Source organism: Dama dama, chromosome 11, assembly GCF_033118175.1.
Source record: "Dama dama isolate Ldn47 chromosome 11, ASM3311817v1, whole genome shotgun sequence".
NCBI classification, from domain to species: Eukaryota; Metazoa; Chordata; class Mammalia; order Artiodactyla; family Cervidae; genus Dama; species Dama dama.
In genome coordinates, this window is record NC_083691.1 from 60,237,756 (window position 1) to 60,265,079 (window position 27,324).

The 27,324-nt window shown below is 52.2% G+C and overlaps 1 protein-coding gene across 2 annotated transcripts in view; it reads left to right on the forward strand.

Moving 5' to 3' along the window:
- Positions 1-27,324, forward strand: part of SH3RF3 (SH3 domain containing ring finger 3) — a 159,579-nt gene that overhangs the window by 61,969 nt on the left and 70,286 nt on the right. For both annotated transcript variants that reach the window (XM_061155366.1, XM_061155367.1), the window contains exon 2: positions 18,268-18,522. In XM_061155366.1, coding sequence (XP_061011349.1) covers positions 18,268-18,522 — 255 coding nt within the window. The remainder of the gene's footprint in view (positions 1-18,267; positions 18,523-27,324) is intronic.

The window sequence follows — 27,324 nt, forward strand, 5'->3', positions numbered from 1 at the left end:
ACTGCCGGAACGGAACAGTTAACTTTTTCACTCTCATCACCCCAGCCCTGGGGAAGAGTGTCTGTATCCTAATTTGCACGCGTCTGTCACTCTGCATCATCCTTATGGTTGTGTATACATTTGTCAGTTTCTTTAGATGCATAAGACAAACCTGCTCCTTCATGAATCATTTCATGAATCTTTTTTTTTTTCTTTATTTGGGTGTGCTGGGTCTTAATGGTGGCACATGGGATGGGATATTCAGTCTTCGTTGCAGCACTTGGAATCTTTAGCTGTGGCATGTGAACTCTTAGTTGCGACATGTGGGATCTGGTTCCCTGACCGGTGATCGAATCCGAGCCCCCTGCATTGGAAGCACAGAGTCTTAGTCTCTGGACCACCAGGGATGTCCCTAATGACTCTTCTTAAAGGGACTACTCTCCAGCAGACTGTTTCTTACTCTGTAAATTCCTTCACCGCTCTGGTTTCATTTAATGTGGGCTTTAACTATACTGGGCTTCCCTGGTGGCTCAGATGGTAAAGAATCTGGCTGCAATGCAGGAGACATGGGTTCAGTCCCTGGGTTGGGAAGAGTCCCTGGAGAAGGGAATGCAACCCTCTCCAATATTCTTGCCTAGGAAATCCCATGAACAGAGGAACCTGGCAGGCTACAGTCCATGGGGTTGCAAAGAGTTACTGGCCTCAACTTTTGTCACTGAGTAGGGAGCTGGATGGCAGTAAGTGTACTCAATGGGCCATCACAGACCCGCATAGGCTCCTGGGTCCAGCCCCAACCTTGGCCCCCTATTCACTGTCACCCATCCAGCCCCAACGCCTCTTGTCCCCACCTGGCTCTTGTGGGGCAGGAATGCCTGTCCACCTACGCCCTTGTCATTGGGAAGAATCAGGGAGCTTTTGAGATGTGTTGGGTGGTGTTTAGGTCTGAGATTAGGTTTCATGCAGATATATCAGGATTTTTTCATCCAAATTGCAAAATTTCTGGTATTTAGGGATTTGGCGCTTTTGAAGGAAAGAGAGGGCAAAGTGGGTGAAGGCGAGTTCTGCCCTGAGGGCCGGCAGGAGTTTGACCTGGAGGTTGTGTGGGCTTCTGCCCAGCAGCCAGTCTGCTCTTGGTGCTGCAGGGCCTCTGACGTGGGAAGGATGACAGACGGAGGAGGGTGAGGCTTACTCCACCCAGTTGATGCTGGGAAATGGCTGCCTGGTGGCTGGCGGCCCCTCGAGCTGGTTGGGGCCTCGGTGTGTTGGGGTCCCTCCTCTAGACACTGGCTCCCTGCCCAGCACAGGTGAGCCAGTGGGCATGTGTGTCCCTGTGCTCATGGCTGCTCAGGTGGCCTTTACACAGTCCATGACATGAAGAGAGCTTGTCACACATTGTAGGAGTTCTGTTACTTAAGAAAAAAAAAAAGGCATTACTTTTTGAGCAGTTTTACGTTCACAGCAAAATGGAGAGAAAGGTACAGAGTTCCCGTATGCTCTGCCCCCACCTGCACAGCCCCCACCATCCCCCCCACCCCCGATGGTACATCTCTTACAGGTGACGAGCCTACATTATCATCACCCGGAGTCCACAGGCCACCTGGGCAATGATGGGCACGCTCAGGGTTGTACCATCTGCAGGTTTTGACAAATGTATAGGGACCTATTGGAGGAGGAAATGGCAACCCACTCCAGTATTCTTGCCTGGGAAATCCCATGGACAGAGAAGCCTGGTGGACTATAGTTCATGGGGTCACAAAGAGTTGGACATGACTTAGCAACCAAACGATGACAACGACAAGGACCTCTGCCTGCTGTTAGCATGTCATACAGAGTAGTTTCACTGCCCCCAAGAGCCCCTACTTGTCTTTCCAAGTCTAGAAGGTCCCCACTCCGTGAGGCCCTCTTAACCCTTTGTCTTGGTCCTGGCTTCATGAAGACACTGAGGGCAGCCTTGTGTGGCATCTGGTGAGTTGGGAAGGACGTGGCCGGGAGCCCCGGGTGCATCTGGGGTACAGGTGACTGATGTCCTGATGGCATTGGTCCTGCTGGGCCTGCCCACGTGGCTGTCTCTGGGAGGCATGGGGGGGTCAAGAGGTGAGGTGCTTCCCATCCCTGTGTGACCACCTGTGGCCCCTCCGCTGGAAAGCAGGGCCCAGGCTCTGGCTCTTTCCTCAGCCCCCCTCAGCCCCCCGAGGCAGCTCAGGGCCAGATGAGCATGAGGAGCCAGGGGCTCGTCCCTGCAAAGAACAGGAAGCACTTGGCTGTCTCGGATTCCCCTGGGTTTCCCAATCCAAGGCCAGTTTCCATGGTCAAGAGGAGGCCCCTCTCCCGTGGGATCCACGCTTGTCCTCTGGGGCCACTGAGACTCCCCCCAGCCTGAGCTGAACCTCCCAGCCCTCAGCTTTGAGGCCACCAGGACCCATGTCAAAATTTCACTCTTCATCCCACAGGACTCAGAACCATTGTCTGTGTGAAATCCCCATGAAATGTCCATGTGGAGGCAGGTGCTTCTGGTGGTAAGTCGCCTCCTACATGCAGACATACCACTTCTGGGGAAAATCACAGTGCCAGGGCTTGTGTGCCCAGTGGGCGTGGACTGTGGCCAGACCAGACTCGGACCCCTACCCTGCTCCATCATCTGTGGGACCCTGTACAACTCCCATAAGCTTTCTGAGCCACAAACCTGTGAACCAAGGATAATGTTGCATCTTGCAGAGTTTTAACCAGGGCCAGACAGACGTATGTAAGGCATCATCAGAGGTTGTTCACAGGTGCTCAGAACACGGCTGTGGGTACCAACCGGCTTCAGCGAGGAAAGCCTGTCACTGCTGATGAGAATTAGTCAAAAGTCGCAGAAATGCGGCCATGAGGGAAGGCCGGGAGCACGTCTGTCAAGGACTGCTGCTCTGTGCCACCTCTGAGGTGATGCAGGCAGTAAAGGAGCAAACCTCACACCCCCCGAGTCACTTTTAATTAGGCTGTTCTCATCAAAACGCCGCTCCTTCACTCTCTTGCCACTTAATTTAGAAAATTGGTGGAGCAAGTGTGGCATGCAGATTGTCTCTTCCTCTGAACATCCTTCACTACCAAAGCCACCACAGACTGGAAGCATTTGAAGTGGAAATGAGTGGTCAGGGCACAGAGTTGTTGATTCCTGATTATCTGCTTGTAGTATTTTAAAAATTAGATTGTGCTTTGTTTCCATTTAACAGAGGAAGGAAAGTGTGTCAGTGGTGTTTTTATTAAAATAGAAATTTGACAAACACTCTTCAGTGGCTTGATGGATTACAGGAGATGAGACCCACCCACAGAGGATGAAACTTTGCCAGATTAGGAGTCCTGACTGAATACAGTCGTTTTGTGGTTGCAGAGATCTGGTAAACATGAATGAACAACAGCAGTGTCAGATTGGTCCCTGCAGGCAGCCTGAGGAAAGGCAGATTTCCAGAGCAGAGGGAGGGTGAGGATCTCCCTCTAATTGCCAGGATGAACACGGGAGATGTGAAAGGAGGGGCTTGTCTACATCTGACGTCAGAGGCCGGCCACGGGAAAACCAAAATCCTGCCCAGATTCCAGTAAGCTTCCACTACCTCCACAGTCCGGCATAGCAGGCCACTATGGAGTGGAAGCTGGGATCACTTCCTGCAGGTCTGAGCTCGGAAAGTCGTCATTCAGAGCCAAGGCAAATACTGCGTTTCAAGGAATGGATGGCTCTTAAAAAGTTACCTTGACAACTGGGAGGCGCAGCAAGGCAAGAGGATGGGCGGGAAAGAAGGAAAGGACTGAATAGGGTGGGGGACAGACAGACAGGATATCTGGCACAGCTTCTAACAGCCTGGAACCCCCAAGCAAGAAAGCCACTGTGCATGAGAGCGGCCGGGCCAAGAGGAGGCCGAGCCACGCCTGAGAGCTGCCTCCCAGGACCGCCTGGCAGGAAGGCTGGCAGGAGCCCAGGACACGGAGCAAAGAGTTGAGCTGAAGTCAGCCAGGAACACCATGAGTCTTGAGGAAGCTTGCATTTCTAAATAAGGCCGTGAGTAATTTCACGGTGGGGCCTGCACAGCAATGTGCATACTGGCTCTTGAGAGCTACAGCAAGGCTGGATTTGCTGAACGGGTGAATCTGCAGTGGCCTCCGTCAGATGTGAAAGGACAGTCCAGGGCAGAAACCACACTTAAAAGGTGCAGCAACTGAGCACAAAGAGTGCCTGGGGACATGATCTCCAGTTCATTAAGCGATGGACTGTCAGCTCAATCCTCGGTTTTCAGCAGAGAAGAATTCAAATGAGGACCCTCTCCACCTGGGCAGTCAGGCTTGCGCAGTCTGTGTGTTCACCACGTTGAGATCTGGGCTGACAGCTTTATTGCCATCAGTTTAAAGTTCCACGCTCAGGCCTTGTAATGTTCAGATGAGGCCAAGAGGTGGCGCTTTCCTGGCTCAGTGGGGATTTAACCAGTAGACAGACTCATAGGAAAGCCCAGTGTGGAACGTGCTGCCTGGCTGTCAGGGCTGCACAGGGGACTCTTCTACCATCTGTGTCTGTCTGACCCCAGGCGGTCTCATCAAAACATCAGCAGAGATGGGGGCTTCCAGTCGCTCTACTGCTTTTACTTCGCCTGTGTGCTGGGTTCCCAGCCGTACTCCCAGGAGGGGGCTTGGCCTCTGTGGACGAGGCATGGGACGAAGGGGGCCTGTACTTCTGAGGGGCATTCAGACCCTCTGGCTCATCAGGTCCTGGTCTGGAGGTCATCAGATGTTCAGTCCAGGCTGACACGAGGGCAGGTCCCCATCAGGCCAGTCATACCAGAGAGGATGCCCTGAAGAAGAGGCTGGGAGACTCCAACTCCAGGCTGTGTGCATGCTTCATGAATAGGGACACACACGTGGGCTCACGGAGCACACAGCATCCCAAGGAGTGTTCCGTGAGATTTAAAGGAACAACCACAGTGATCATCTGCTAGTTGTCTGCGGCACCCCCACCCCCAGAAGGAATATAAGTGGAGATGGGAGGGGCATGAAATAAGCCCCCAACTCAGCAGTGTCCGGCATGACCCAACCTGGATGGCAAGGCTGCCTGCCTGTGCCCTCCTGCAGTGGCAGGAGTGTCCAGACGCTGTTCTAGACTGCCGGCCAGCCTGGCTTGCAGATGTTCATGCTTGTTGTCAGTGTAGGTCCCCAAAGGGCTCAGAGGGCTCACCTTTCAGTTTCTAAGTTTCCATTTTTATCTTTTTAAGTGGTTTTTAGTATAGGCACAAAGTCATGCGACCAGCGCACTGATCCCAGAGCATTTTTGTCACCCCAGAAAGGAACCCCACACCCTGTAGCAATCCCTCCCTCTCCTCCTGTCCCCTCCTGTCCCCCAGCCCTGGGGCCACTCAGCTGCTTCCTGTCTCTATGGATTGGCCTATTCTCACCCCTCCATATAAATGGGATTTGTGTATGACCTTTTGTGTTTGACTTCTTTGCCTCAGCATCACATTTTCAGAGTTTTGTCGTGCCTGTCACACGTGTCAGCACCCCATTCTTTGTACAGCCGAGTAGTAATACGTCGAATAGAGAGGCTCACTGGTTCTCACTGATGCCTGTCAGCCCTTGGACGTTTGGGCTGCCATCACCTCGTGATAGCTGTGGTGAGTCCTGCCATGAATGTTCTTGTCTGGATTGTGTGTGGACGAGTGTCCTCGTTGATCTAGGAGCAGAAGTGCTGGATAGCATGGTAACTGTTGAATCTTTTGAGGAGCTGCCTGATGGTTGCTCAGAGTTACCAAAGCATTTTTCATTCCCGTGGGCAAACTATAAGGATTCTGTTTCTCGGCCTTCATGCCAACAGCCACCAAGGTCTCTTTATGGTTATAGCCCTCCTTGTGGGCATGAAGTGGTTTCAGTTTATCTTTTAGATTTTAAAATAATGATGAAGGTTGTGGCCACCACTTACCTTGGAAGGAAAACCATGCTGATGGTCTGTGAACTAATATTTATACATTACATTCTTTAACAGTCATGCTTTGAGAAGGCAAAGCTGACCTTTATTCTGACCTCCTTGCTGGAAGCTGTGGACACCTCCTGGTGGTAAAGGAGATGCTGAGGACAGGATGGAGGTGCAGACACCGGAGTCCGTCTCTAATCCCACCATGTCTTCTTTCCCACGGCCCAGTGAGCTTGAACTCCACACAGTTTTGAGCATGTGCTGATACGTCTTCTCCTGAAAGCAGTGGGACAGACGTCACCTCCCCAGGTCCTGTGTCCCCAGTTCTAAGTGACATGATGGTTCATACAGGAACGTGTGATACTCAGCTCTGCAAGGAAAGTTTGTCCTGGGACTTGGCTTGTGTGAAGACACTTTTTAAAACCTGTGTGTGGTTTTGTTTTTGCTGGAGGTTGACAAAGGGTGTGATGCTTCTCAGCGGGCCCTGGAGGTCAGTGTGGGGGCCACCCAGCAGGCCACGTGTCCTTACGGGGCTCAGAAGCAGCGCTCAGTCTGACCTTCTGTACAGAGCAGTGCTGGCACCACCCAAGTGGGTGGGTCAGTCTCCACAGAGCAAGACAAGAAGTTATAGCATCTCTGGACTGAGGTGGACATCAGGGACCCCTGCTCTGCTTACTTCCTTGGTACCCACCCCCCGCCCCCAGTGGCTCAGCCTCTTTAACTGCAGCCCCCAGAGTGGCTTTTTGTTGTCTGCCTGGACCCCAGACAGCAAGGAGCTCACCACCTCCAGGCAGCTCGTTCTCTTCTCAGTTCTCTTCTCTTCTCAGCTGGAAGGTTCTTTGTTCTGTGACCTCCCAGTCTGCTGCTCAGGAACACCCACCGGCAGCCTGGGCTTCAGCCTGTGGCCACTCGTGGCTCAGTCTTCGAATGGCAGCACTTTAATGCAAACAGCTAACCCTCCCTGACCCAGTGTCCAGGCAGCCCCTCACTCCTCCAGTGACCCCAGGCCTGCAGCCATGTGTGGGGCCTGCAATTGTCATGGCCGCCTCTCCTGATCCCAACAGGAGTGTCTTAGGCCTTCACTTCACTCGTGGTGAAAAGCTTGGAGGGTTAAAAGCTTGTGTGGTGCTTAGGTTACAATGAACGTCTGTAAGCTTTGTTTCTAGCAGCATTTTTGTTGGGAGATGCATTGTACACAAGAGAGGGTTCATGTGTGCAGTTGACAGAGCGAGAGTGGGACAGGCGGGGATGCCTCCGCACAGCCAGACCCACGGGACCTGAGGCCCTGCCATCCTTCCTTTGTTCCCTTTGGGTGAAGCCACGCAAGGACACAGACACGGATGCACGTGTCCACAGGGTCTGGGTGGTCGACTGGACACATTCTGTGCTCAGAACCACTGTGGTTTCTCCATGACCTTCTCCTGCTCAGCAAGGACTCGCCATGTCCTCACGTGAGGCATCCAGCATTCCCACCAGAGAGTGTCCATGATGTACGTGTCAGAATTTTCCTGCTTAAAGCCCAGGGGCGTTCCCTGCCCATGAGGAAGTGTGTTCTTGCATGCGATCCCTGGGCTGTGCTCTTGGGCCTGCACACAGGGCTCTCACTGGCCATGCAAATAGACACTAGTTTTTATACCCTTGCAAACACTTGGTATTGTCAGACTTTTCAATGTTTGCCAACCTGGTGGGTTGGTATGGCATCATGTGTGCCTTAATTTTCAGGTCTCTGATGACCAGTGACCAGTGCACTCATGGACCATTCATGTCTGTCTTATTCAATGCCTATTGGAATTTCCTGCCTTCTCCTTGAAAATAAGCAGACAGTGTTCATCTCTGGTTACTGCCACTGTTCTTAGTGGTTTGGACACACTGACGGTTCTGATCCTTCCCGGTGAAGTAGTTGCTAGTACGGTGATGCCTGCCTCCTAGGTGAGGTAGCCGAGGGCCAGGTGGAGTGTCTTGTCCGATCCTGGAGGTGATAGCAGGTCAGGGATGGCCCCTGACACTCTAACCACTAACTCATTTATATGTTCTGGGGACTACTACTCAACATCTTTTCCCAGCTTGTGGATTATCTTTTTCTTTTTAGTGTCCTGTGATGAAGAGACATTTTCTTAGTGTTGTTGAATTGAACACATTTTATGGTCAATGTCTGTCTTGTGTCTGATTTAAAAAATCTTTTCCTACCTTAGCTCCTTAGATTAGCTTCTAAAAGTTTCATAGTTTGCTTTTCATGTTGAAGACTGTAATCTGGCTGGAAATAATTTCATACGGTATGATACAAAGGGCTATCTTTTCCCGTGTGGATGCTCCAATTTTGCCCACACCCTTTATTAGACACTTGGCCTTGCCGTGCTGTCTGAGCACACATGCTCAGGATCACATCTCCCTGTGGGGTGCTGTTTCTGGAATGGCTCAGTCCCCTCCGCCTGTCTATCCCTAATTCCATTATGTTCTAATAATTGCTATACCTTCTTTAAAGTCTTGATGTCTAGTAGGAACAGGAACTTTGCTGATCCACATGAATTTCGAATCAATTTGTCAAAATCCTGCTGAGATTTCCATTGGAAATGCATTTGAACCATGCATCAGTTTGAGAGAAAAGTATAGCTTTTCTCAATCCTCCTACTCAAAAACATTGTATTTCTTTCCATTAATTTCAATGATCTCTAAGGTCTTTCAATAAACTTTCATGATATTCTCCATAAAGGGAATGCATATTTTTTGTTAAATATGTTCCTAGTACCATTTGTAATCCTGGAGAAGGGAATGGCAACCCATTCCACTATTCTTGCCTGGATAATCCCATGGACAGAGGAGCCTGGCGGGCTACAGGCCATGGGGTCGCAAAGAGTCAGACATGACTGAGCAACTAACACACTACAGTAGCAACAAAGATAAAAAATATTTTTAAAACTTATGTACTCTACTTGTTGACTGTGTATAGAAAAACAACTGACCTTTGTATATTGTTGGTTGGATCCCATAACCCATCTTCAGGTGCTTGTGTGGTGTGTGGAGCTCAGCAAACAGAAAAAGAAAGTCATGTGAAAGCAAATAGTGTCCAGGAGTCTCTCTGGGGAACCTGCAGCTTTGGGTCTAATGGGTTTCCTGGACCACCAGTCATGGAACCAGGCACTGAGAAGGGGATGCCATAAGGTTCCTGGCCCTGAAGAAGTGTTTCTTTTCATCCAGATGAAGTAAGAGTTCAAAGGTTTTCAAGGCATGTGCGTGATGAGCTGCATGTGGCTGTACCAACTGTTTGTCTCCTTGTCTCCGGCTGTGGGAGGTTCCCTGAGGGAAAGTGCAGGAATGCGTCCTGTGCCGGGCTTCAGTCACAGTGAATGTGCATGATCGGCCTGTGCTGCCAGGGGCAGGAAGAACGCTGCCTCTCCTCAATTTTGGTTTGACGTCAAATGTTATTGCAAAACTGAAGAGAAATGGCAAGCTCCTCCTTGCCCCATCTCTTTCCTTACTTTTTTCTTTTTCTCATCTTGGCATATCTCAGAAGCATCAGGACTTTTATACTGTAGATTTTTCAAGTTGCGTAAGCTCCATGTATTGTCATATAAATGAATGCTCCATCTTCCAGGAAGCAGGTGGATGACAGGTGAAACAAGGTAGCACTTGACGTCTGCACTGAGACGCAAAACAGAGGCCGCCATCGCTAGCCCCGCGAGGACGGGTGTGTGTGTGTGTGTGTGTGAGAGAGAGAGAGAGAGAGAGAGAGAGAGACCGACCCACCATGCATGGGCTCTGTGTGAAGGGCTGGGAACCCTCTGGAAGGGTCCCTGAGCTGCTCACCACTGGTCACTAGCACCCTGGGCATATTTGTGATGGGAACCCTGAAACATGTGCCAAGCACACGGGGTGCCAAGGGTTAGCTTGTGGTCTGAGCCCAGGAGAAAGGCCAGGGATTTGGAATCTTCACAGAGTCTGTGGTTGATGTTGGACCAAAATCTAAAAAGGATGCCTCGACTTTTCTCTTGAGCACAGGATGGTGACAGAAGAAAAACTGAAAACCCATGCTGTGGGCCTGGAGCTCTGCTGCCCTGAGCATTGGAATCAAGACACTGAGACACCAACCACCCCCAGTCCTGCCTCCTCCTCTTTTCTCTCTGCAGCCCACTTACTTCATAAAGAAACCAATTTGAGTGTGAAAAGAGGCATTCTCAAAGGCAGGACCTTCTCAGACCCCTGCCTGTCCTTCCTGCCTGGAGTGTCTTCCCCCAAGCTGCAGGCTTCAGGTCCCCCCATGGCCTCTCCCACCAACTTGATTTAAACTGTGAAGCCCCTACCGGCTGACTCTTGGACTCTTTTGCCTTATTCCTTGTCCAGGGCTCTCTGTCTTCAGCATGTTGTGTGTATGGATGGCTTATTTTGTACATCTCTCCCCGCTTCTACAACGTGTGGCCCCTCAGGGCAGGAGCATTTCCTGTCCACTTTGTTTCTGATGTATTGTTGTTGTTCAGTTGCTAAGTTGTGTGCAACTCTTTGTGACCCTATGGACTGCAGCAAACCAGGCTTCCCTGTCCTTCAGTATCTCCTATAGTTTGCCCAAACTCTTGTCCATTGAGTCGATGATATCATCAACCGTCTCATTCTCTGTCACCCCCTTCTCCTCCTGCCCTCAATCTTTCCCAGCATCAGAGTCTTTTCCAGTGAGTTGGCTTTTTGCATTAGGTGGCCAAAGTATTGGAGCTTCAGTTTCAGCATCGGTCTTTCCAGTAAATATTCAGGGTTGATTTCCTTTAGGACTGGCTGGTTCAATCTCCTTGCAGTCCAAGGGACTCTCAAGACTCAAGAGTCTTCTCCAACACCACAGTTCAAAGGCATCACTTCTTTGGTGCTCAACTTTCTTTATAGTCCAACTCTCATATCCATACATGACTACTAGAAAAACCATAGCTTTGACTAGATGGACCTTTGTCAGCAAAGTGATGTTTCTGCTTTTTAATATGCTGTCTAGGTTGGTCATAGCTTTTCTTCCAAGGAACAAGCATCATTTAATTTTATGACTTCAGTCACTGTCTGCAGTGATTTTGGAGCCCAAGAAAATACAATCTGTCATAATAGCAGTTCCTAAGATGTGTCTGGCCCAAGTTAGGTGGCCAGTGTACATGCAGCCGAGGACTTGAATACTACCAGCAGTTCTGAAGAGTCTTTTGTTAAGACTCCGGAAGGGGCTGCAGCTCCCTGGCCCTCCCTATGGCCTTGTGGTGATCTGGGCCTGCGCAGGACTGGGGCTGAGCCCGTCCACACTGAGCCTCGGGGGCCTGCAAGCCGGTGGTGGGTCCAAGACAGTGACCTTCCCTCCAGCCGCAGTGAGAAGACAGTGCAATGTTTCCGGTCCTCTGGACGCTTTGGTCTGGCCCTGTAGTGCCTGAGGCTGACTGTAAGGGCAGCAGTGGAGGCTCTTTACCCAGAGGGCTGTGGCCTGTAGCCCCCTCAGCCTGCCTGAGTCCTGCCTCCCTGGCCTCTGTGTCTCTCTGGGCTCAGCCTGCTGTGTCCTCGGGCCCCATCTTACAGAAGCTCATGCCCTAGGGCGCTGAGGCCCACCCTGTGGCAGATGCTGTGAAGGTCAAACCTCTGGCCAGGGCTGCCTCCCTCTCGCCAACAGCTCAGCTCTGACCAAGGATCGCCCCTCCAAGTTGCTTCACGCTGCCTCTGACCCTGCCTGCTCTCAGGGCTGTGCGGGAATGAGACAGAGCCTTCCCACCCACGCGCATGGGGCCCCAGGCTCCCCTCTGCTCAGAAGGCTTTGTGCCTTCAGTCATGCCGGGATGCCTTTCTTAACTTCCCTGCCACTCTGAGCAAGCTGGGCTGCCCACGGTAGGCAGGACTGGTGGGCAGGATCGGCTTTATCTGTCAGGCAGGAGGTGGGGGCGTCAACGTCTCTGCTGGGCAGGTCTCACAGACTCTGGGGTCCGCAGGCAGCCGCTTGTTGCCTGGGTGGGTGAAGAGGCATACCACACTCTTAAATTTACACAGTATGTTAATCATGTTCTCACAAATGGCAACGAAACATTTCTTGCCGTGCGTGATAAATGATCAGCAACCACTGGGTTCCTCTGAGTTGCTCTGATGGGGGAATGAACAGTCAAGCTAGGCCTTGGTGTGGCAGCCGGCATAAGGCAAGGGCAGCCTTTGTGCACCCACCCCTGCTATCGGCGTGGGGCTGGGCTGTATGGCGGCCTGTGTCTTGGAAGGTGAGTGCGGTGGAGCCTGGCTGGGTGGAGCGGCCTCCCTAGGGGTCTGCTTTCTGGCAGGTGTGTGGTAGGAATGGCCCTGGCCCTGGGCAGACACCTCAGTGTCTACCTTTGTCCACTCTAAAGTCACATGAGAGCATGAAGGTGAGAAGGGACTTCCCGTGGGCATGTCGCCACACAGCAGGCCAGTCCTATGGCACATGGAGCACGTTTGGAGCAAACCTGCCCCCAGGAAGTCCCCCCTTTCCATCTTGTAGTGAGTTTGCCAAATAACATCAAAAGATGAAATGTCTTGATCAGATTATCGCCTAAGGTCTTTGTTTCCACAGAACTCACTGGTGTGTATGTCGCCTGTCGTGTGATGTGGACAAGTTGAGAGGACACATCACATCTTGCACAGCCAGGCCCTTAAACATGCTGATGCCCAGTCACCACTGATCCCTCCAGGGCCTGGGACCTTTGGAGCTGGATTCCTAAGGCAACTGTTTCTTTTTTAACCTGGATATTTATAAATACCTTATTTTTCCCTTGCTGTTGTTGTTTAGTCGCTAAGTTGTGTTCAACTGTTTGCAACCTCATGGACTGTAGCACATTAGGCCTTCTTGTCCTTCACCATCTCCCAGAGTTTGCTCAAACTCATGTCCATTGAGTCAGTGATGCCATCCAACCATCTCATCCTCTGTTGTCCCCTTCTCCTCCTGCCTTCAATCTTTCCCAGCATCAGGGTCTTTTCCAATGAGTCGGCTGTTCGCACCAGGTGGCCAAAGTATTGGAGCTTCAGCTTCAACATCAGTCCTTCCAATGAATATTCAGGACTGATTTCCTTTAGGATGGACTGGTTGGATCTCCTTGCAGTCCAAGGGACCCTTGGGAGTCTTCTCCAGCACCATCGATTCTTTGGTGTTCAGCCTTGTTTATGATCCAGCTCTTCTTTGGTAACATTGAAATAATGATGTTTTTAAAAGTATTTAAAATAAGGTGGTATTAGTGAGGGCTGAAATAAGGGCCTGAAAGGAGCCATCTGCCTCTCATTCCTGAGAAAGGGCAGAGCCAATGAGAAGCTTCTGCTTTCCTTCCGGTTGCCCAGACACCCAGACACCCTTTCATACGTGGCTGGAGATTTCATATGTGGCTGGAGATCCCAGCACAAAGCCCCTCCCTATAAAGCAGACTCTGGTGAGTGACCTTCCTGCAGGAGCCCGGGTGGAATGTGGGGACATATGACTGGCTGAGCACCCCTGGATTGAGGCCACAACAGACTTGGGGTTGTTGGGGAGTTGCAGGCAGCTAGCGCCTCATCTCCTAGGGGAGCACTGGGGCACATGCCACCAAACAGACCCTCTAGGGGCTTGATCATATGCTCATCTGGTAACCAGTGTCCCGAATATGACTAGGAGCTTCTCAGAGTCAGTCTGCTGTTTGCTTGTCTTCCCCGAGAGTGGAAAAATGAACAATTCTTCCCCAAACTGGATAAATGCAACACAAGTCTGGACACTCCCAGCCTAATGGTCAGCAATCCACCTTCCCTTTTCCTTCTGCACTAAACAGAGAATTGTCAGGGTCCCCCACCTCTCTGGTTTGGATGGTGGTTAAAAGAAGAGGGCTGGCCCCCTCTTACCAGCCTCACGACATCTAGGAGCTGATTTGCCTCTTAGTTTTTCTCACTTGTCAAGTGGCGGTAATGACTGATTCCTACTTCTCACGGTTCCTGTGAGCAGTAATCGAGTTGCCTGGCTTGCATGGCTCAGGGTCTACAGCTAGATAAGTGTTTGTGTTGTTATCAAGCGCAGCATGAGTGGCAGGTATGTGCTGGGCTCCAGAGGACAGTCTACCACTCCGCCACCTCTGGGACCCGGACGTGTTACTGAACTTCACTGTGCTTTAGCTCCTTGTCTGCAAAGTGGCAATGACATAAGGCCAGCCTCATAGGGTTGATGTGAGTGTCTGGTGGGTGGAAAGGGGTGCAGCCTGGTGCTCAGGAGGAAGGAGCCAGTCCTCACTGAAGAAGGGGTGACAGTGACTGTGAGTCACAATAGAGTGTCCCCTAGAATCAAAGGGGCCCTGAGCCAGTGCCCACAGAGACGCAGGAGGGAGAGGGGGTGTCACACAGGGTTCTGCTTCTCTGGTATCACTTCTGTCAGATGCAATTTAAAGCCAATGTGAGCAGGTGCCAGGCCGGCCGGTGTCCTCACTGTACCCTCTGACCTGTGTTCCTGCTGGAGAGCTGGGCTCCTCATTGGCCGTTTTCTGTGCTTAAAAGCATTTGCCTTTTCTAGGACCGCATTCAGGCTCCTGAAACACTTGTTTGCCTCAGCCAGCGGTCCGTGAGAATTTTTTCATAGTGGGTTCTCCATTAAGAGATAAGAAGCTCCTTATGTACCACCAGTTCTATCCTCTTCAGGTTCCTGGGGAATGTGGGAGGGTGGATTTGATGACCTGGTGTGTGAGCCAGGCCTGAGTGTAGAGTCTGCTGCCCACGTGCCTGGCGGGGCTGCTCCCCAGTGTAACAGGTGACTCGCTCCCCTGGGGTGAGCAGAGTCTCGTCTCTGACCTTGGCCACACTCACCTTGACCTTCTACCTCACCTTTTCATACTTGTCAGAAGAGCTTGGGCTCTCCTTGGGAACTGCACATTACAGAGCACCCCTGCCCCTGCAGGGGTACGTGGGGAAGACAAGTCCAGGCCTGGAGCCCAGTGTTCGTGCTGCAAACCTGGGGTTGTCCTCACTCCACCTGCCTGGGGACATGTTGTACACATGTCTTTAGTTGCAAGCTTCCATGACCTTCAGGGTAAGGGATGTTTCACTCCCCAGAGGCACAGAGCCTACTTCAGGACCTGGTGTATCGTGGTATCCCGTAAGGTTCTTGGAGAAACAAGTGTCCAAACATGAAGAAGAAACAACCATCAAAATAAAAGAGAGAAAGAAAGAGCCAGGATCCAAAGGAAGCTTTTAATAAGAAAAAGAGAAGAAGGAGCTTAAAATTTAACCTACAATAAAAGTGAAACCTGGGAACCTCCCTGCTGGAGTGTGATATAGTGACAGCTTCCTTACAGATGAAATTTGTCGACTAGGAGACAGGGACTTTCTGGTTAAATACATTAGTAACATGTACCTTTTCAGGTAATTCTAAATCTGAGCGTGTCCATGTTAGAAGGAAAGTATGTGTGTGACGACCTCCATGGCGATGTTAAGTGCTTTGACTTGAAGCTGCATATGAGCAAAGAAATTGTAAGTCCCACCTCAGACCCGGGTAGATACAGGCTAACCTGCTGATGAGAAGATCTCAAAACATGGCAGCTCAATCAGGATAAAGTTTCCTTTTTTTCACGTGACATCTGGGCTCTGCTTCCCAACGTCATGTGAGGACCTGGTCCTTCCCTCCTTTGCTTGGAGTGTCATCTTTGTGGGAAATGCCGCAACCCCCTCCTCCGCCCCCAGGGAGGGAGGTGCTGGTTAAGTGTTGGGAGCTGAGGGATGAGGAGTGGAATTTCCTAGCTCGGCCCAGAACTGGCTCAAGTCCCTCTCACTTGCCTTCATTGCCTGGAATCTTGGCGTGTGGCCAGGGTTCCCCTCAAGCAGGGCTGGGAGGTGAAGTTCTTAACTGGTGAGCTTGGCGCCAGTTGAAACTTGAAATATTCTCCCTGACAGGAGGAGCAGGTGGACTTGGGGGACAATTGGCTGTCACCGCTGCCTTCTGAGACCCTGAGACATTTGACTGGTTTGAGGCTGGGTGCTCTCCCCCTGGGGCCCACCCGCTGTCCAGGGAACTCACCAGGGTGTGTCTCCCTCAGGAGGCAGGCCCTGTATCTCCAGCTCCTAGCCCTCGCTTGGCCTGGCTCCTCTCTGAGTGACCACGGGGATTTCCAGTCGTCTGCGCCCGGCCAGTGGTAACAAGGTTTAGAGCCGTGTGGACTCTCGACCTGCCATCCTGGGAGAAGTCCTTCCAGCCAAAGGCCCTTAAGCCAACTGTAGTCCTAGGATTGGCTTGGCGGCCCACAGGGCCAGCCATTTGGTAGGTGTTTCGAGAGTGTGATCTGAACCAGGCCAGGGTCGGGGATGTAGCCTCAAATGTAGAAGCAGGTGGTGCCTGTCCTGGGGGCCCCCACACTGGTAACACGTGCCTCATGGGGAGCGGTGTGGAGGGAGAACCAGAGAGTCCTTGGAGTCTGAAGACTGAAGGAGTTCTTTGTCCACACTCTTCACCCTGTCTTTCTGGGGGTCAGACTGTGAGACCTGGTTGTGGGACGGTCTCTCGGGGGCCTTATGGGCAGCCGAGTGCAAGCAGTGCATCTGCAAAGCTCACCTATATGTTGATCCCAGTTAAGACAGACCTGGGGCCTGCCGTGCCTGCATGACATCCCGCAGCTCCTACATGTCCCGAGTCCTGAGCCGTGAGCCCAACGTCATCTGTCTTCATTATCACGGATGTCCCGCAGGGTGGCTGTGCTAATCGTTGTAGGCATCCCAGTTGTGTGTCCCTCTCACTCCCCTTTCATCTTGTTTCCTGGGTGTCTTGAGCCTGTGGAGTGGAACTTGGCAGTGGTGTTCAACTCAGCCGTTCCTCAGAGGGGTACTTAGAGGGACGGGCTGCAGAGACCCCGCAGGCTTCCTGAGGTTGGGCCAGGGGCTGGTCTCAGGGGTCCTCTGGTTGCTGCTGTGACATCTGCGGTCTTTTGTTGGCCCCACGTCTACCTGCCAGGATCTCATCATGGACTCCTTAGTTCATCTCATCAAGCATGAGAGGGTGAGAGGCTGGGGGTGCAAGACCCACCAGCTCCAAGCATTGCCGGCGGGAGAGGCTTGGGTTCACATAGCAGCTTCCCCCAGCACCATCTGACTTCTAATCTTCACCCCCAGGAGTGCGCCTTCCCTTCCCCACCACGAATCTTAAGGTGGCCCCTCCTCTCGGTTCTGTAGGAGATGCTGGTCTTGGCAGTCTGAGGGGCAGGAGGGGATTAGTGAGGTGGGTGTCTCCCCATCTCCCAGTCCTGCTCCCCTCGTCTGCCTCCTCTTGCTACCTCCCGGTCCACTGACAGGACCAAACAGCAGCTTGGCCACCTCAGCAGGTGTGGCTGGAGCTGGTAAGGTTGTGTGCTTGCTCCCCGCCCAGCACTCCGACCGCCAGATGGGCGTGACTGCCTGAGGCTGTGGCAGGAGCCCGAGCCATCTGCTAGGCTCCCTCCTGTCTGCTCTGGAGGCATCTGGCCCCTGTCTTTCCCTCACTCAGAGGCTGGGACCCGTGGGAACTGGCCACTGCAGAGAAGCAGGAGAGAAACTCAGGCGCCCTGGCCTTCACAAACCAGACTGGGGGTTAGTTGGCAGGTGCCCCAGGCGCAAGGTGTGGGGTTCAGTGGACCCGTGTTACCCAAGAGCAGGGGGGCCCGAGGGTGGCTCAAGGCCAGACGGCAGATCAGAAGGGCAGTGGGCTCGATGACCTTTGACAGGAGGATGGGGGCATCCCGAGACCTAAAGAGGACCTGCCTCAGGCTCTTGTGGATGAGACCTCTCTGACCTCCGGAAGCCAGGGGCCATGGCGGGCGAGATGTGGGGTGGTGGGGCGGCCGGGACCCCTCATGAGCACTCTCAGCCCTAGAGGTGCCTTTCCCCCTGGTGGGCCTGGAGCCTGTGCCCCCAGGCCCTGCAGCGGTGATGTGGGAGGGTGCGAAACAGCCCAGCAAGTCTGTCCTTTCAGCTTGAAACCCCCCAGACACACATTCTGAGTCACTGTCCTGTGTGATGGTGGTAGCCGGGAATGCAGCAGGGGGGATGGCACCCAGGGGATGAGCAGTCAGCATACAGTGGTGGGCAAAGCGTCTGGAGCCAGAGCCCGGGTAGGGGCCGTGTCCCTCTCAGAGTCTGTATGAAGGTCTCCCAGCTCCTCCTCAGCATCCTTCCAGCTTAGCGTGTGGCAGCCCTCAGGGAGGCCTGGGGCATGTCTGGGGACCCTCTGCAGACCCCGCCCAGCAGGGCGTGGCCCATGTTTCTGGGGCGAGTCGAGTTAGGCTGTTGTCCCAAGCACTGTGCATACCTGGTGGGCTGTCAGTACCCTGTATTCCTCAGAGGTATCCCCCTTCCTGGGCTCTGAGACTTGGGGGCCCCGCAGGTCAGACACTGGCCAGACAGCTGCTGAGTAACACCTGTTCTGTTTCCAGGGCCCTCCCCCACCACCTGCCGGCAAAGCCCTGCTCAACCTCGAGGGGACAGAGCCTGGGGAACTCAGGTGCGGAGAAGGAGATGCTGTCGTCCTACAGCGCCGGGGTGACGAGCTCTGGTACCACGGCCTCCTGCCTGCTGGCTTCGTCCAGAGCGTGCGGCCACTGCCCCCAGCCCCGCCCCAGGGCAAAGCACTCTATGATTTCGAGATGAAGGACAGAGACCAGGACAAAGACTGTCTGAGCTTCAGCAAGGTAAGGTGTGTTCGAACGCAGCCGTCCCCTGACCACAGCCCCAGCCGGGAGCCTGGGTGAGCATGTGAGTCTAGGCCCTGCCCCGATGGAGACAGAAGTGGTTTCTCCTTACTGAGAGTCTGCCAGGTGGAAGAGGGGGCACCCAGCCCCACCGACAGGTGCTCTCTGGTAGTGGGGGCAGGACCCTTGTTACCCAAGTCACGGGTGTGCAGGGCTCGTGGGCCCTTGGAGGGGGCTTGCTGGGGAGACCATGGCAGAGACCTCTGTCATATCCTGGAGGGGGAGCTGGGCCCAGAAACCAGCCCGTCCTGGCCCTTCTTGGAGGGTCTGGGGGTGGATGCATGTGTTTGGGCCATATGAGGCTCCACTGAAACCTCGGGACCCAGTCAGTGGCAAACCAGTCGTAATTCCTGTGCGCTTGTCCTGGGGACAACCTGGAATGCGAAGTCAAGTGGGCCTTAGGAAGCATCGCTACGAACAAAGCTAGTGGAGGTGATGGAATTCCAGTTGAGCTATTTCAAATCCTAAAAGATAATGCTGTTAAAGTGCTGCACTCAATATGCCAGCAAATTTGGAAAACTCAGCAGTGACCATAGGACTGGAAAAGGTCAGTTTTCATTCCAATCCCAAAGAAAGGCAATGCCAAAGAATGTTCAAACTACTCACAATTGCACTCATCTCACACACTAGCAAAGTAATGCTCAAAATTCTCCAAGCCAGGCTTCAACAGTACATGAACCATGAACTTCCAGATGTTCAAGCTGGATTTAGAAAAGGCAGAGGAACCAGAGATCAAATTGCCAACATCTGTGGGATCATCAAAAAAGCGAGAGTTCCAGAAAAACATTGATTTATGCTTTATTGACTATGCCAAAGCCTTTGACTGTGGAAACTTCTTCTATCACAAACTGTGGAAAATTCTTCAAGAGATGGGAATATCAGACCACCTGACCTGCCTCCTGAGAAATCTGTATGCAGGTCAAGAAGCAACAGTTAGAACTTGGCATGGAACAACAGACTAGTTCCAAATTGGGAAAGGAGTATGTCAAGACTGTGTATTGTCACCCTGCTTATTTAACTTCTATGCAGAGTACATCATGTATTTGAAATGCTGGGCTGGATGAAGCACAAGCTGGAATCAAGATTGCCAGGAGAAATATCAGTAACCTCAAATGTAGATGACACCACCCTTATGGCAGAAAGTGAAGAGGAACTCAAGAGCTTCCTGATAAAAGTGAAAGAGGAGAGTGAAAAGGTTGGCTTAAAACTCAACACTCAGAAATCTAAGATCATGGCATCTGGTCCCATCACTTCATAGCAAATAGATGTGGAAACAATGGAAACAGTGAGAGACTTTATTTTTGGGGACTCCAGAATCACTGCAGATGGTGACTGCAGCCATGATTTTAAAAGACGCTCCTTGGAAGAAAAGCTATGACCAACCTAGACAGCATGTTCAAAAGCAAAGATATTACTTTGCCAACAAAGGTCCATCTAGTCAAGGCTATGGTGTTTCCAGTAGTCATGTGTGGATATGAGAGCTGGACTATAAAGAAAGCTGAACACCTAAGAATTGATGCTTTTGAACTGTGGTGTTGGAGAAGACTCTTGAGAGTCCCTTGGATTGCAAGGAGATCCAACCAGTCCATCCTAAAGGAAATCAGTCCTGAATATTCATTGGAAGGACTGATGCTGAAGCTGAAACTCCAATACCTTGGCCACTTTATGGGAAGAGCTGACTCATTAGAAAAGACCCTAATGCTGGGAAAGATTGAAGGCAGGAGGAGAAGGGGACAACAGAGGATGAGATGGTTGGATGGCATCACTGACTCAGTGGACATGAGTTTGAGCAAGCTTTGGGAGTTAGTGATGGACAAGGAAGCCTGGTGTGCTGCAGTCCATGGGGTCGCAACGAGTCGGACACAACTGAGCAACTGAACTGAACTGTCCTGGGGGCCGAGTGAGACATGGAGGGGCCTGGCTTCCAGCCTCCCGGCCTTTGGGGTGCAGTGTCAACGCACAGAGGCTGCAGAGTCAGGGCTTGTGAACGTCCCCGCTTCCTGGCTGCTTCACTTCTTCCCAGTCCAGGGCTGGGAGGGCCATGGCACCTAGACCTCGGAAACATCATCGATTCATTGTTGATCTTCACAACTGCCTGCCAGGGTCCCCGGAAGCCTGTCTTCCTGATGTTGAAGCTGTTGCAGGAGGGAGGCCTCTTCCAGGGCCTGAGAGTGGGCTCTTGTCTAATGCTCAGAAATGAATTGTCTGAGGTGATACATGTGCTGAAAAAGCACAAGACTTAACTAGGAAGGGCACCCAGGCAGAGAACAACAGGACCCCAGGAGAGCCACTCTCCATGTGGCTCACAGCCCCTGGTTTTATGGTAATGGAGTTACTTACCAGCTTGTTTCTGGCCAGTCATCTTGCTTGGCCTGTGTTTGGTCTGACTCAGGGTCCTTGTTGGTGGCGCGTGCCTCTCTCAGCCAAGATGGATTCCAGCACCAGGGTTCCTGGGAGGTTGGCAGAGCTTATTAGGGGCTGGCATCTCCTCCCAAATTCTTCCAGCTGATGGTAACTTCTTGGTTCCAAGCTCCCTGTTGGTATCACCTATTGTGAGATAACTAACGCAAGTGGTTACTACCATGCCTGGCCAGAGTGGACAGGTTCCACCTGTGGAGGGGGTTTCCGGTCAGCGGGTGTCTAGCAAAGCCACAGCTCTAAGGGGCTGCACAGTCCTCCCCCTCTCCCGTGTCCTGTCCTGTGTCTCCTTCTCCAGTCTCTCCCCACACACAGTTGTAAACACAGAGCTAGGTCCCAGCTCACTGTGAGCCTCTCCTCTGCTCAGAGCCGAGCTTAGCTGTGGTGCCGAGCGCTGTGCAGGGATGTGAGTACCCCGTGCTCCATTTTGAGCAAAGTTGGCCTGTTCTGTGCAGGTCGTTCCATTGTTCAGCCCGAAGGTGAATGATCTCTTTTCGTTCACGTTTAACTCTCTCTACTTCCCTTCCATCAGGCTGTTCATTGCGATTGTCACCCGGCCCTGCAGCTTCCCTGAACACAGCACTAGGCGTCCCCCTCTGAGGTTGGAGCGCGGGCTGCCAAATGAGGTCAGGCAGCAGAGACCCTGATGCCCACTCCCCTGCCCAGCCTGCCCTGAGACCCCTGGGCCCTGGCGCTCTGTGCTGTAAGGATCAAGAGAGCCGCCCCTTGGGGGTTGGGTTGAGCCCTTGTGAGGAGACAGACCCGTCACGGCTGACAAGGTCGGGGTGGGCCCTCCTCACAGCCTTTGTGGAGGAGGCTCACCGAGTGGACAGCTGCAGTGCGGGAGCCGCCAGCATCTCTGCCCCGTGAGAGAAGGGAGAAGCCTCCCTGTCCTCCTCCTCCATCACACGCTTCATATGTGCCAGCCTCTGCCTGGGACCCTCACCTCCGGGGGGACGTCCAGAGCCTACTGGTCAAAGGACAAAGGGGCACCTGGCTGCTCACCGGCAAAACGTGCTGAGCCAGGCCCCGCTGGGAGCCGGGCTGTACCAACAAGCCTGAGGTCGGCTGGGGAGACAGGGCAGGAGTGCAGGGGACAGTTCCTGAGAGTGATGGGCAGTGGGGTCACCCAGGAGGTGTGCGGAGTGTCTGGTCAAGGCGGCAGGTAATGTGTCGTATTTCAAAAGAGACGTTAAAGCTGCCTCGTGGAGAAGGTGCGAACTCGGGTCCTTGAGACTCACCTTCTGGTGGTACTGCTGCCACTTTACATCACGGGGGCCCCTGGCATCCTGGACTGTGCCGTCAAGGCGGGTGGCCCCCGGTCTTCCCGGGACTCTGAGCCCGGATTAGGGAGCGGAGGTGTGGGAGCCGGTGGGCCACACATCCCTCGGGCTGCTCTTCCAGGACTTTCTTTCTCTCAATCCATGGACTGACGTGGAGAGTTGGAGATGGCAGGGCATGCTTCTTGGTGAAGACCTTGCTGTGGCCCCGCCGTGTTCCCCACTGTGTTCACACAGGCGTGTCACCAGCACCCACTCCACACCCCTTAAGTTAGGGCACAGCCTGCTTGTCTGAGCACCTGCCCATTCTCCTCTCTCCCCTCCAGCCACCACTGCCCCCCCTCCACCCCCATCCCTGCCACCCTGCGTGACAGCCTGAGCTTCCCTCCACTGGCCTGGAATACTGGTTCTAACAGCCTCAATCTCACCACCTTGAGTGACCATGTGGCTCTGACCAGCTTGGTTTTGCCTCCAGGGAGTGTTTTGCTGTTTGGATATGTTCCTTTCTGGACTCAGCAAGGAAAGAAGGAGCATCTAAAATCCACGGATGGTGCTAACTTCCCTTTAAAAAAATAGCATTGTGGTGGGACGGATGAGGTTTTAAAAGGCATGAGGCATGTGCATCAAAGCAAGATTCTTACCTTCGATGTCAGCTCTTGAACAGTCTTGTTAAAATTGCATTAATTAAAGTCATTCTAAAACCAAAGTCTTTGTTTCATTGAAGAAGAGAATGCATAATTACTTCTCGTAGGTAGAGCAGCTATAAAAAGCACAATTTATACTTCATAGCAGTCCCACTCCAACGAGCTGGGCATGTGTGGGTGAGACGACTGAAGGTGACAGACAGCAGGGCAGCATCCCGCTCTGCAGCCAGTCCCTCCGGACTGTCACCCGCGTGACAGTGCCCTCCACGTGCCAGGGTGGGGCTGGGCTGGCTGCTCCGAGCCGACCAAGCCCATTTAAAGCCCCACTGTTGTCCGGACTCTGGCAGACACCCCTCCTGCTGGCAGCTCCGCCAAACCCTCCCTACGGCCTTCCTCCACCGCTGAGTATTTACTGGTCCTTCCTCAATGAGGGGATTCTCTGCTTCATGAATTGGCCCAGCATTAATCCCAAAGCAAGTTCTGATCAGGGATAGAAATCAAATGTATTCAGAGTGTCAGCTCCTGAGTGAGATGGGATTCAAATTGTGACACCTTCACTTTTATCTCTTACTTTGGGTACTCTGGGCTTCCCTGGTAGCTCAGATGGTGAAGAATCTGCTTGCAGTGCAGGATACCCAGGTTCAATCCCTGAGTCCAGAAGATGCCCTCGAGAAGGGAATGGCAATCCACTGCAGTATTCTTGCCTGGAGAATTTCATGGACAGACCACGGAGTCACAGAGAGTTGGACACGAATGATCAACTAACACTTTTACTTTCACTTGAATCATTTACTTTACCTCTGAGTATCTTTTTTGACTATAAAATGGGGTTGATAGGATTCAACGAACAAAGGCATTTTGGGAGCCAGTTTCAAAACAGGCACCAATTGGGGGCTCGCCTCCACGCCCACAGCTTCCTGTCCTTTCTGCCTTTGCCCAGGAAACTCCATGAGGCTGGGCCTCCTCCACAGACACACACACTGGAGCTGAGTCCCCAGATGGGTCCCCTGCGCCCGTCTCATCCTGGTGACTGCATCTGGGTGGGGTTGCAGGGGTGTGGAAGCCCTCAGCCCCCAGGTCAAGGCCACAGTGCCCATTGTGAGGAGCCTGGGCCCCCGTGTGTCCTCCGTCCTGAGGGCGGTCACAACGCTCTCAAGGCATTTCTGAAGGGCCTCTCCTCGTCTCTGCTTCTCGTTGCCTCTGGGAGACCATGTGGCTGCAGGGAAAGAGGGGGCCGAGTAGCTGGGCTCCCCATGTGTGATCCACCCCACAGCACATTTAGGAAACGGTCCAGCCCCCAGGGCTGGTCTTCTTGGAGCTGCTGCGGGAACTCTCCAGGTGTGGGCCAGGCTCTCAGCGTGTGAGACGTCCCTTTGACAGGGTATTGGGGGCAGTGTACTCAGCCAGCCACCCTGTGGTGTCCGGGACTTGGGTGCGGGCAGAGACCCCAATCTCCTGGCAAGTCAGGGAGGAAAAGCCTTAGGCCTGGGCTTCCTAACAGACTCATGTGTCTGCAGCTTGGCTTTTCCCTGGCAGGAGTCACGCACAGACAGGGGTTTGTGCATGCACGCTTCATTGCTCAGTCGTGTCCGACTCTTTGCCACCCTATGGACTGTAGCCCACCAGGCTTCTCTGTCCATGGGATTCTCCAGGCAAGAATGCTGGAGTGGATTGCCATTTCCTCCTCCAGGGGATCTTCCAGACCCAGGAATTGAACCTGTGTCTCCTGCATTGCAGGAGGATTCTTTACCACTGAGCCACAGGAGAACCCTACAAACATGGGAGAGTTGGGTAAATTAATTAGAAATGCAGTTAAAGCCCCTTGAGGTGGGGCCTGACTCCTTTGCCAACGTGCTGCCCGCTGAGCCTGAGCAGAAAGGCGGTCCACTCCTCACATGACCAGTGTGTGTTCAAGGCCACTCAGGACCACCCTGAGCTCTGCCTCTGGGCCCTGGCCCTCTATGTTGGTTGAGCTTGGAACAGGGAGGTGGCCTAGGGGATCCACTGACCCGCGAGAGGAGCACTTGCCGGGGAGCCTGAGAGTGAAGCAGAGTTGTGTGTCTGAAGGTGGAAAGATGTCACAGAAGCAACTTTCATCCAGAAAACCCTTGACGCAGCCAGATTGGCCCAGACCTTGTCCCTCTCTCCAACCCTTCACCAGTGTCCTGGCATCAGGAAGAGGACACTTGCTGCTCCACCCTGGGCAGCGCTGGGGAACCGGGCTCCAGCCAACCTGCCTGCTGGCGGCAGTTTCCATCCGGCCTCGCTGGCCCTCACCCAGACCCCTTCACCCACTCTCCTCCTGCGTCTCTGGCAGCTCCCATCCTAAAAGAGCAGAGTTGAGCACGAGCCAGAGAAGGTACGGCCAGCAGATCCTGAGATGCCAACTTCCTGGCCCAGGCTGGAGAATCTGCAGCTTCAGTGGTGCCATCCAGAGTTCCCTGCTCGACTGCTCAGCTGACTTCGCGGAGGCCTCAGCACCCCCGTGAGCAGTGCACTGTGCCCTGGACTCAGGCCTGCCCTGTCCAGTGCAGCTGGGGTTCCAGGGGGTGCATTTCTTCACATTCTCAAGAGGCTACAGAGCAGATGCCTACCCCGGCCCTAGGCTATGAAGTATGACAGCAAATCTGAGGCCCGACAGGACCCAGGCATCATTTTCTGGATCCTGTGTTGGTGGTGGGAGAAGGTGTAACTGTTGGCAGGACCCATGGAACTAGGTGCTGGCGGCTCTGCGGTGCCACTCAGCTCTCAGCACTCCTCACGGAGGTTGTGTCCCTGGTGTGGGTCGGGTTGGAGCAGAGCAGAACGGTGGGAACTAGCCTCAGTGATATCAGGAAGTTGGTCACTTGCTGGTGCACAGTCCAGCCCATAGCCTTGCCATAGAGACTGCAGACTCCAGGACTGGGCCGCCTCAGGCCAAACGACTAATAGAGAGGGCTCACAGTCCCACCCATCAGCAGAAAATTGGATTAAAGATTTACTGAATGTGGCCTTGCCCACCAGAGCAAGACCCAGTTCTCCCCACAGCCAGTCCCTCCCATCTGAAGCTTGCACAAGCCACCACTCTCCCCCACAACTCCTGGTAACCACTGATCCTTTTACAATCCTTTTGATGTTGCCATTGTTCTAGATGTTGGCCTTTCTATTACTAATCGTGTGCAGTGGCATGTCACGGTTGTTTTAACTTGCATATCTCTGATGACGTATGATGTGGAGGATCATTTCATGTACCATCTGTGTATCTTCTTTAGAGAAGTGTATGTTATAATGCTGACCTCGTAGAATGAGTTAGGAAGTGGTCACTCTGCTTCTGTCTTCTGAAAGAAATTGTTAGAGAATTTGGCATAATTTCTTCCTTAAATGTTGGTAGAATCCATGAGTGAACTCATCTGGGTCTGGTGCTTTCTGTTTGGGAAGTTTATTAATTATTGATTCAATTTCTTTAACAGATAACAGACTTATTCAGATTGTCTATTAGTATTTTTCTTGTGTGAATTTCGGCAGATTGTGTCTTTAAAGAAATTGGCCCATTTTGTTTATTAAATCTGTGGGCATAGAAATATTTCTTTACTATCTTTTTAATGCCCAAGGTATCTGTGGTCATGTCCCCTCTTTCATTACTAATATTAGTGATTTGCATTGTCTCTCATTTATAGCTATTGCAGCTTTCTTTTGGTTAGTGTCAGTGTGGTATATCTTTCCTTATCTCATTATTTTTCACTTATATGTATCTTTATATTTAAAGTGGGTTTCTTGTAGACAACATATAGTTGGGTCTTGTTTATTTTTAATCCACCATGACATTCTCTTTCAATTTGTACATTTAGACTATTGCTATTAAAAGGGATTATTGATATTGTTGGATTAATATTTACCACCTTTGTTTGTTTTCTATTTGTTGTCTTTGATTTTTGTTCCTATTTTGTTTTCTACTCTCTTCTGCCTTTTATAGTCTTAATTGAGCAATTTATATGATTTCATTTTCTCTCCTGTCTTAGCATCTCAGTTGTACCTTTAAAACAATTATTTTAGTGGTTGCCCTAGAGATTGCAATACACATTTACAACTAATCCAAGTCCACTTTCAAATAGCACTATACAGTGTGGGTACCTTATAATAATAAAATATTCCTAATTCCTTCCTCTTGTCCTTTGTGTCATTGCTGATATTCATTTAACATGTATGTCAATATACATGTTATATATACTTACATCTGTCTGTGTGTTAGTGACTCAGTCATGTTCAACTCTTTGCAACCCCATGGACTGTAGCCCACCAGGCTCTTCTGTCCATGGGATTCTCCAGGCAAGAACACTGGAGTGGGTTGCCGTGCCCTTCTCCAATATACTTACACACTTGTAATATATGCTTATGTATACATAGATATACATATATGTGGT